General features: G+C 41.7%; 1 protein-coding gene across 2 annotated transcripts; it reads right to left on the minus strand.

The window, feature by feature from the left end:
- Positions 1-6,771: 6,771 nt before the first annotated feature.
- Positions 6,772-10,875, minus strand: LOC123402022 (oxidation resistance protein 1). 2 transcript variants are annotated; one of them, XM_045095876.1, is made up of 8 exons: positions 10,499-10,875; positions 9,120-9,628; positions 8,965-9,037; positions 8,643-8,723; positions 8,506-8,569; positions 7,807-7,894; positions 7,617-7,701; positions 6,772-7,080 (listed from the first exon to the last, which is right to left on the minus strand). In XM_045095876.1, exons 1-8 carry the CDS (start codon positions 10,604-10,606, stop codon positions 6,997-6,999), a joined length of 1,092 nt encoding a protein of 363 aa, XP_044951811.1. In that variant the 5' UTR covers positions 10,607-10,875; the 3' UTR covers positions 6,772-6,996. The 2 variants fall into 2 exon arrangements, with proteins under 2 accessions (XP_044951811.1, XP_044951812.1); XM_045095877.1 differs by lacking the exon at positions 10,499-10,875 and adding an exon at positions 9,841-10,055.
- Positions 10,876-11,685: the final 810 nt, after the last annotated feature.

The raw sequence follows: 11,685 nt of genomic DNA on the forward strand, positions 1-11,685 counted from the left end.
ATCACATGGAAAGCACATTTAAGCCTAACCCACTTCCTATGCATAGGGATTTTGTGAGCAAAAAATTTATGGGAACAAGAATCAACTAGCATAGGAAGGCAAAACAAGTATAACTTCAAAACTTTGAACACATTGGGAGGAAACTTGATATTATTGCAATTCCTACAAGCATATGTTCCTCCCTCATAATAATTTTCAGTACCATCATGAAGGAATTCAACGATATAACTATCACATACAACATTCTCTCCATGATGCACATGCATATAATTTTTACTACTCTCCACATAAGCAAATTTCTTCTCATTCATAATAGTGGGAGCAAACTCAACAAAATAACTATCATGAGACACTTGATTGGCATGATCCAAATGAAAATTAAAACCATAAGCCAAGTTTCATGGTTATTATTAATCTTTATAACATACATGTCATCACAAATCATCATAGATAGCAACTTTGTTGTCATAGTCAATTGAAACCTCTTCCAAAATTGTGGATTCATCACTAAATAAAGTCACGACCTCTCCAAATCCACTTTTATCATTATGAAAAGATTCAACACACCCCAAAATAGTGGGATAATATATACATGGAGTTGACACTCTTCCAAACCCACTATGATCAATATAATCATCATAAATAGGAGGCATGCTTTCATCATAATAAATCTGCTCATCAAAACTTGGGGGACTAAAATGGCATCTTCATCAAACATAGCATCCCCAAGCTTGTGGCTTTGCATATCATTAGCATCATGGATATTCAGAGAATTCATACTAACAATATTACTATCACGCTAATCATTCAAGGAATTCAAATTAAGCATTTTCATAAATTCTTCCTCTAACAATTGAGCACAATTTTCCGAACCATCATTTCAAGAAAGACATGATAAAGATGAACGACATGAGACCACCTCAATTCCATTTTTTGTAATTTTATTTTTATAAAACCAAACTAATGAAAAAAAAGAAACTAAAAGATTCAATTGCAAGATCTAAAGATATACCTTCAATCACTCACCTAACCGGCAATGGCGCCAAAAAAGAGTTTGATGTCTACTACACAACTTGTTCTTGTAGACTGGTCTTGGGCCTCCAAGCGCAGAGTTTTGTAGGACAGTAGCAAATTTACCTCAAGTGGATGACCTAAGGTTTATCAATCCATGGGAGGCGTAGGATGAATATGGTCTCTCTCAAACAACCTGCAACCAAATAATAAAAAGTCTCTTGTGTCCCGAACACACCAAATACAATGGTAAGTTGTATGGGTGCACTAGTTTTAGAAGAGATGGTGATACAAGTGTAGTAATGATAGTAGATATTGATTTTTGTAATAGGAACAATAAAAAAGCAAGGTAGCAAGTAACAAAAGTGAGCATAAAAGGTATTGCAATGCTTGAAAATGAGACCTAGGGTCCGTACTTTCGCTAGTGCAATCTCTCAACAATGCTAATATAATTGGATCACGTAACAATCCCTCAACGTGCGATGAAGAATAACTCCATATTTTCTATCTAGCAGAGAACATAAGAATAAATTGTTTGTAGGGTATGAAACCACCTCAAAGTTATTCTTTCCGATCAATCTTTCCAAGAGTTCGTACTAAGATAACAAGTTATCCTTTCCAATCGATCTATCAAGAGTTCGTACTAAAATAACACCATAACAAATTCAATTCATAATACTCAATCCAACACAAAGAACTTGAAGGAGCACATCAAGATTCTATTGGAGAACATAGTATGAAAACATGCAATCAACCCCTATGCCTAGATTACCCCAATTTCACCTCGGGAATCCACGAGTTGATGCCACAACATATATCAAGTGAATCACTTGAATACCCCAATGTCACTACGGGGATCTGCATGCAGGACATATATCATGTGCTCTCAAACCTGGATATTCAATCCAACATAACGAGATCTTAAAGTGAAAGATTCAATTCATCACAACGACAACATGGGACAAACACCATATGATCCAACTATATTAACAAGGTCGTGATATATCAAGATCATGACATCTCAAGAACACGAGAGAGAGACAGAGAGAGAGAGAGAGAGAGAGAGAGAGAGAGAGAGAGAGAGAGGGAGATTAAACACATAGCTACTAGTACAAACCCTCAGCCTCGAGGGTGGACTACTCCCTCCTCGTCATGGTGTCCGTCGGGATGATGAAGATGGCCATCGGAGATGATCTAACCCTTCAACAGGGTGCCGGAACGGGCTCCCCATTGGTTTTTCATGGCTACAAAGACTTGTGGTGGCGGAACTTCTTATATAAGGTTATTTATGGAGGTTTCTATACTTATAGGATTTTTGGGCATTGGGATCACGCCAAGATGGGCCACGAGGTGCCCACTAGATACCAGGCCGCGCCAGGGGGCCGGCACACCCTGGTGTCTAGTGGGCACCAAGGGGGGCCCTCTGGTGGTTCTTTGCTCCAGCATTTCTCTTTTCTTAAAAAAAATCATCAAAAAGTTTCATCCAATTTCGAGAACTTTTATTTCTGCACAAAAAACAACACCACGGTAGTTCTGATGACAACAGCGTCAGTGTGGGTTAGTTCTAAATAAATCATAGAAAGTGCAGGAGAACCATATAAAAGTATTGTAAACATAGGAAAACATGGCATGAATACTTCATAAATTATTGATACATTGGAGACGTATCACTTCTCCGTAGCCATGGCGCCGAAGAGGAGCACTACCGTCGTGGGAGCTCAGGTGAAGCTAGCACTGCTGCCCTCCACCATCAAGAATCTGAGGGGCTGCAAAAGCTCATCCCTGTGACGGCCAATGCTCACAATGAGCATGGGGCACCAAGATCTAACCGGGCTCGAGGCCGGCCGTGGCATTGTCGTTGATGAGGTTCCCCTTTTTCTTCCTCTGTATCTTCGGAGGTCTGCTTCCTCCCTTCTCGGACTTCTTCAGCGTGGTTTTGGAGCACTACCATATCCGCGCGCTCCATCTCCACCCCAACTCCGTCTTCCTCCTCACCACCTTCATCTACCTCTCTGAGGGATTCCTCGGGGTGATGCCCTCATTGGCCCTCTTTGACACCATCTATAGCATGAGGTGCAAGGAGGCGTCGACCGTGGGGTGCGCCTCCTTTCGCTTGGGTGTCCGCCGAATCCTCGCTGATTGCATTGGTTTCCCTCCAAGCTTAATGGGTGATGTAGCATAGTGATGGAAAGTATTACCCTCAATTATGAAACCATGGTATCAATCTAGTAGGAATATCCACAAGACTATGTAAGCGGTACCTGCACATAAATAGCAAATCCTCGCAACCCAACGCGTGTAGGGGTTGTCAATCCCTCGTGGGTAAAATAAAGGATAGATTGATGGATGCAAATAAAGTGATGGAAAATAAAACGCATGAAGGTATTTTTTGGGTTTTTGGATAACATAGATCTAAAAATAAAAGAGAAGACAAAATGGAAAAGTGAATAGGAAAGTAGAGATTGCAAATAGATGATGTGAAATAGACCCGAGGGCCGTAGGTTTCACTAGTGGCTTGTCTCGAGAAAATAGCAAATGGTGGGTAGACAAATTACTGTTGGGCAATTGATAGAAGAGCAAATAATTATGACTATATCCAAGACAATGATCATGTATATAGGCATCACGTCCAAGACAAGTAGACCGACTTTTGCGTGCATCTACTTCTATTACTCCACACATCGACCGCTATCCAGCATGCATCTCGTGTATTGAGTTCATGGAGAAATAGGGTAATGCTTTCAGAACGATGACATGATGTATACAAAATCTATTCATGTAGGAATAGACCCCATCATTTTATCCTTAATAGAACGATACATGCGTGTCATGTCTCCTTCTGTCACTGAGATTGAACACCGCAAGATCAAACTCATCACAAAAGCACCTCTTCCCATTGCAAGATAAAAGATCAAGTTGGCTAGACAAAAACAAATATTGGAGAAGAAATACGAGGCTATAATAATCAACAATGGATATAATTTCATAGATCTGATCATAAACTCACAATTCATCGGATCCCAACAAACACACTGCAAAAGATTAAGTTACATCAAATGGATCTCCAAGAGACCATTGTATCGAGAAGAAAAACAAGAGAGAAATATATCTAGCTACTGGCTACAGACCCATAGGTCTGATATGAACTACTCACCCATCATCGGAGGAGAACCAATGAGGATGATGAACCCCTCTGTGATCGTGTTCCACTCCGGGACGGGCTCTAGATTGGATTTCGTGGCTTCTGGAACTTGTGGCGGTTGAAACGATTTTTTGTCGACTCCTCTAGGGTTTATGGAATATTTGGGTATTTAAAGAGCTCAGAGGTGATGGAGGAGGTGCCCAAGGCCCCCACTAGCCACCAGGACGAACTAGGGGCCCCGGTCGTGCCCTGGTGCCTAGTGGGCCGCATAGGCCTCCTCTGGTGATCATCCTTGGTCCCCAAGTTTCCTTCTGGTCCAGAAAAATTCTCCAAAAAGTTCCGTGGCATTTGGACTTCATCTGGTATTGATTTTCTGTGAAGGAAAAAATAGCAAAAAACAGCAACTGGCACTGAGCACTATGTCAATAGGTTAGTCCCAAAAAATGATATAAAGTTGCTATAAAATGGTCATAAACCATCCATGAATGATAATATAACAGCATGGAACAATCAAAAATTATAGATACGTTGGAGACATATCAACATCCCCAAAGCTTAATTCTTACTCGTTCTCGAGTAGGTAAATGATAAATACATAATTTTTGATGTGGAATGCTACCTAACATGTTCATCATATTCTTTTTCTTTTTAGCATGGACACATGGACTTGTAAATGATGCAAATCAATGGTCTATAATTTGACATGAAAACCTCAATACTCAATCATATCAACAAGTAACCAAGTCTTTCAAAATATCAACGCTAAAGAACGCTATATGTATCCCATCATGCTCTATCATTGATCCATTCATGCAACACACCCAAATATTAGCTACATCCAATGCTCAAGTATGATAATAGTGTGCCTTAGTTTGTGCTTTATAAGAGAAGATGGAGACTCGAATTCAAAATAAAAATTGCATAAGGTAAATAGATAGGCCATTCACAGAGGGAAGCATGGATTTATAGAGGTGCGAGAGCTCAGAGTGAAAAATTTAGAGATAAAATATTTTGGGTGGTATGATTTTCCTGTCAACAAAAATGACTAGGAGTTTCCAATATCTCCCATGCTAAACAAATCATATGCGGTTCCCAAACTGAAAATAAAGTTTATTCCTTTTTCCACCATTCTTTCACATTCCACGGCTAGATGCATCCATGGGTACCGTCTGTAACAACACTTTCCAAGGAATTTATTATTCGACAACATATAATAAATTTACTTTGCATTTTGGGACTGGGCATCCCTATTACCGCCATACTCTCGTGCAATGACAAGTGAATAAACACTCATCTTGAGAATAACGTATTTAACATGGAACATACCGGCCACCCCTCACCGCTTCATGAACCGTACGGGCACACGAAACAAAAATTTATTTCGAAAATTAGAGTTGCCACTTGCAAATTTACTTAGAACGGCGTTGAAATACCGCAAAGTAACTTGATATCGGGAGAGTAACGACTTTTTTATCATTTGGGCATTGGCTGCTCTTGTACAACCCTATCTTAATTAATCTATCGAACTTACAGAATGTTAAAAGCTCCCCAAAATTCCCAATCTGTGACCCGAAACTATTCTAAGGTTTTGTGAACTTACGTATTTTGAAGGAAAACTTTTCCTTTTCCTAATTCATCTTCAAGGTGCGGGATAACCCCAAGGTGTTATGTTTTATTTCTATCAATGGGAGTATTCCCTTCATCGGGTGGTCCGAAGGGTTCATAACTATCCCAGATTCCATAAAACCACAAGAATCCTTAGAATGGGATTCCAACTCAATACCTTTTGTAGACCATAAAATGGGCCAAAAACGACAAAACAAAACGAGTTTCGGCGATCTCCATGTAGCCATGCATCGGGTGTGTGGGGCGCGAAAACCGTTTGGCCATGCAAAAATGGTGAGCTATAGCCCACAGTAAGGCCACTTATGAGTGAAAACAACTAGTTTTGCAACCACCGGGTGTGAGGATGTTCCCGAACATGGAATTTCCATGGGAGCCAAAATGACGAGCTACACATGAATCGACAAAAATGGAATGCGTTCCAATGATTGAAAACGCTTAGTTTTGGCAAGCTCCCTCTAGTCATCTACCAAGGTTCCGCAAACACGGAGATCGCCTTAGAACCCTAAAATGAGAAGTTGTTTACAAAATTTTACTTTTTTTTGGTGAGCCATGATTCTAATTTTGATGGGTCACAAGGAGATCACTTCATGTTCAAGTCAAGGGCGAATTTTGACCCATCAGAAAATACCAGCCATTTCGGAAATTTTGTTGAGCCATGATTCTAATTTTTTGTGACTCCCGGGTCACAATTACAGGCCAATCTTGGCCTGTCTCTTTCAGGCATTTTGGTTGGCCATATATAAAAACTAAATTAGGATTTATAACTTTAAACCATGTAGGTGTGTGATGTGCTAATATTGTAAAAAATGAATATTTTCTTGAGCTACTGTGATTCCACAGATGTGTAGCAAAGTTCATGTGCTTCAGAAACATTGTCTTACAATATTATTATTATTCCCTGCATTTTCTAATCATTTATGTTGCACAAGTGTTCCCGTGAATCAGTCTCATTTTTGTGAAGACATGTGAATGGTGCAGCACATTTGCCTCTGTAATTCAAACAACGCCCCCTTAATGATAATACTCAGTCAACCATCGGTAAGCCTGTTCCGCTGGCATAACATGAAAATTACATAATTTGTACAGTAAATCTTAGGAAACTGGCTCGATAAGACAAGTTCTCACTTTCGAATACTTCTGCCATGGTCCTGCACACTAAAATTCTAGCGTCACCTACTAAAAACTGTACAGATGTGACACATATTGGTTCGGTAAACTCAAAATCGGTATACCCCTGGCTTCTCGGTACGGCAGAGCTTGAGCATCTCTTCGTACTTCGAAGGATAGACGAAGCCCCAGAGCTGCATTGTACAGGGAAAACCAAGTTACATGTCTTCCTTGCTGAATCGACACCCATATAAGAAAGATGGCGAGTTTTTTATGCCCTCCGCTTTGGTTTGTTCAAGATGCTACTTCTTGATGTGAGGTGATGTACAAACTATTTTTTCTTCATTCTTATTACCATTGTTGTTATGTGATGTAGAGGGCGCACATGCTTAAGTGGGTAGAGAAAGCAGGCTTTTATCCTGTGTTTAGTAGCACAGTGCAGTAAATCGTATGCACATGGCCCAGGAAAAATCTACCATGATTTCCAGTGGGCAATATGGCTGTTGCATGTGTTAAGTTGACTTAGATTGTGTGCAGGTGTGTGAGACAAGATTGCTGGACCAAATAATGTCTCATAGGTTCAGGGATAGAGGGCATGGAAAAAAGACTTACAATGGGAATTATCAATTATATGTATTTGCTATATTCATATTTTGGGCAGTATGGATGTAAATGCATTTGCTCAACGGGGATGGGGAGATAAAACAAAATGCTTTGTCATTGTAAGTACCTCAACGTCTTTAACTGCAAAGTCTGGAGAATGTGACAAACACTGGTTGTTAAAAGTCTCTGAATTTGAACTTGAACCAGTCAAACTGCAGAGTACACAGAAAGGAAAAGGTGACTTAGACCAACAAAGTAATACTACTAGTTTTTTCAAGGAATTAAAGATATGCTTAGAAACTTGTGTGAGGGATTACAGATCTGAGTCTAGATAAAGTGCGAAATGACCTCCACCTCCCAGTGCCAAATAGTCAGCAGAGCACACAGTAAAATACTTATTTGCTCCTGCAACATGCAATGATTTAGTATGTTAGCAGAATGAGCCAGTGCATACAGATAATAAGATGGACACATAGGAGCTGTTTCAAGATCCAAGTCATTGCTGCTTTGGCACAAGGCAAATGGTTCAAAATAGTCACATATGCACCAACTGGATCCGTCAGAACTTTAGTAAAATATGCAAACATTAGAATATAGGGAAAAGCCACTTTTCTCCCCCAAGTTATTCACCTTGCTCACTTTACCCCTAAACTAAATTTGGACACATATAACTAAAAATTGGAGGTCTACTTAACCCCTTGATGCAGGATTGTAGCCATCCAAACGGAAGTTCAGTAATGCAGGGTTAGTCCATAGGCAGCTTACTGACACGTCATTGTCAGCCATAACCAATCCGCCTATTTTAATTACATTCTTATAATAGGAGAATACCTAGGGGAGGCAGAGACATTTTTGCATTCATTGTGAGCAATATATCATTATGAATGGGAAATTCAGGGAACAAAAATAACTATAGGCAGCACCACTAATTACATGGACTAGAAAATAGATCGAAGAATATATTTTTATGGTTTTTATTCATAAAGCTCATGAAAATAGATAGAAGTACAAATTACCTGTTGGCCGGTATATAGCAGGATCGCTATGTAAATTAGTGAAAACAAAGCAGTTATTGGTACCCTGCAATACTCAGTTTCCATCAGTATCAGTAGAAGGTGAATAGGTGACAATTAACAGAATGTATAAATTCAACCTGATACTTCTTTGAGCTAGTTGGTTGTAATGGAGCCTCAACTAGACCACCAAAAACAGCCCCCTTTCTGTCCCCAACTACCTGTTACAGAACACATCGACAAATAAATAACAGAAAATTAGTAATTACTCCTTAGAAGAGCAAAATAAGTATTTACATAAGAGAAATCACTAAGACTTGTAAGAAAGTCATATTGTGAAAAACATTACCCAAGTAAGAATTACTCTTTGGAACTACATAATATCGGTACAATTGGCTACTCTCTTTAAGTACCGGTGAAACTATAAGAGACCAAACAAAACCAGCTACTTCCAAAACATACCAAGAGTGAGTAACCAGGGCACAGCAAACTCCTTCTATATAAAGTAGATAAAGATATTCCATGCCTCCATGTGCTGCAAAATTATGAATATATAACCATTAGAGAGTAGTCGATATGTGCAACCATAACATATAGGAGTAGCACAGATCCCAGACCTGTATAGCAAAACCCAGCTCCTTCCTTGGGCAAGAATAGGAAGAGAGGAATAAAGAGTGGATCGCATTGTTTCTGACAAAAGGGTAGACGGCTCTGACATAACTGGCATGTTGGTCAAGGAATTAACTTCATTTGATTCTTCGAGCTCCAATGCAGGCGCAACTGATTCAGCATGATTTACCACCTCTTTGTCAATTTTAGGTTCTGAATTTTGTTTGAAACCGCTCATCCTAGCCGCTTTATTAATGATTTTTCCGATGGAATGCTTCCCTCTGCTTAGCAAGCCTGTCTTTCCTTTGCTTGCCTTCCCAACTGGTGTTAAAGTTGGGTATCCCATTTCTTCGCTCTGCTCAGGGACTATCTCCCTTGAATCGTTAAAAGAGCTAGACGGCGACAAAAATGAGATCATGAATGCTCTGAATGAAGATGTATCAGGGCCATCGGGGTTATCAGAATTTTGGTCAGAATCTTTGTCGTCTTCTGATTTTTCTTGCTCTTCGTCCGCCTCCTACAGCAACCAAAGAGATTGAAATGCAGAGTTTCAGGAAATTCGGATACCGACTGGAATGATCACTATTTGCTACTATGAATCACACGATGAACATCACACGTGATTCCAGTTTGTATCTTACAGCTAACAAACAAACCAATTCTTACAAATTCACAGAATGAATGAGACTGGAGCAGGAATGGTATGAAGCTCTGGAGCGTGTAGCTTACGAAAGAACATTGGAGTGGAGATGGAGCTATTCATTTCCTAAGATTTTGGGGGTGGTAGCAAGAAACCGCCAAGTTCATTACTTCAGTGGAGTACTACACTTTCTTCAAATCAGAAACGGTTGCTATACTGCTACGCAGTAAAAACATACAGGTTAGCAAACGTTAGTATTGAAGCTGCAAGCATCACACATCCTAAAGAACCTATAACTTCTTCTGCAGTTAACAGTCGACACTGCATAGAAGTCGCATCCCTGACGGAACAACCAGAGGTTTCCAGCAGAAAATGCTGATAAAATCATCAGTAGTTAACATTCCACACTGGAAGATCAACCTGCTTCCTTGTGCTCCTCAAACAACGCAGAACAGACAAGAGGACGCCAAAAGCTATCTCTAGAACACGAAACTGGCGCACTATCCTCAGGAATCTCCCAATTCCCCACCTATTGTAACCGACCAGCAGCGACCAGCAGCTAATGCCCCTAACCCCCCACAATTGGACGCCAAACCCTACCAAGAGCGCGTCGGAGGCCGGATCACCCGATTCCTGGCGCGGATTGAGGAACGGGCGCGACGACCGAACACGGCGCCGGGCCGAACCGGCTCTACCACAAGAGGGAGCGGGAGGGGAATGTGAGGAGGATGGGATCTGGGGTCTCACGGGGAGGTGGGAGGGCTCGCGCTCGGAGACGGGGTTGAGGATGACGGTGGTGAGGTCGGACACGAAGTGCGCCGCCTTGCTGCCCAGGGACGACGGCAGGTACCCCATCCCTCCCCGCGGCGCGCCTATTCCTGGGGCGGACGCCGCTAAGTTTAGGCGTGGGGCGCACCGCGGCTGCCTGGGATTCGTGCTCTGCCAGGGGGAGGGGGGTGGATGGGGGAGACGCCGGCGAGGCGAGAGAGAGTGGTTGCGGCGAGGAGGCTTGATTTGGACCTGCCTGCGGCTGCGCTTTTCTTTTTCTTCTGCCGTTTGGTGGTGAGCCCGTCCCGTCCTGGGTTGGAATTTTCCGTAGTGGGATCAAGGAAGGATGGAGCTTCGTGTTGTTCGCCAAAAAGAGAGAATTTTAAGATAAGGTTAGTTTTTAGGATCAGAAAAGAAAAAAGTTAGCTTGGTGGTGTTCGCGGGCAGAAATACCGTGCGCGGGCAGAAATACCGTCAGGTAGCCGAAGCTGGGGATCGAGAGTGCTGCGAGTAAGTGTTTCAATCTTGGAATCGACTATGCACCGGCGCCGCACCTTGGCGCTCCCGTGCGGCTGTTGATGTATACATTCACAACACTAGCAAAGCAAAATAAAAAAGGTATAATTTATTAGTACTACTAAGCTAAGCATAACATCACCGTCGTGGGTATAAGTCTGACAGTAGATGTGTAGGGTACGAAAGGATGGGCAGAGCCTTAGCTACGGCGAGGTTGTATGAGTTCAGGCCCCTCTACGGTTGAGGTAAAAGCCCTACGTCTCGGTGCTCTTGGGAGCTTGTTGTCGAGTGAAATGTGGATTACAGTGAATTGCCAACCCCTGCACCAGTGGAGAAGGGCGACTTATATAGAGTGCGTTGCCCTTCACAACGGTTCGGTGCACAGGGGTGGAGTAGTGGTGATTAAATGTATACGTTACAGGTAACGTATGCCTTAAATGCTAATAAAGGTACATGAAAGCGTATGACCGTTGCCCTCCAGGGGTTACGATGTACAGAGTGAAATCCAGTCGGTAAGTTTGATACGCTCCGAATGCTCATTTCCGACTGGATGATGGAGGAATCTTCACCGACTGGATGAAGGGAAGTCCTTAATTCAGTCGGAACTGACTAAGGGCCTTGTCCCTTATGAAGGGTAGTCCTTGGGTAGG

The sequence above is a fragment of the Hordeum vulgare genome, chromosome 6H (assembly GCF_904849725.1).
Source record: "Hordeum vulgare subsp. vulgare chromosome 6H, MorexV3_pseudomolecules_assembly, whole genome shotgun sequence".
In the NCBI taxonomy this organism is placed as follows: Eukaryota; Viridiplantae; Streptophyta; class Magnoliopsida; order Poales; family Poaceae; genus Hordeum; species Hordeum vulgare.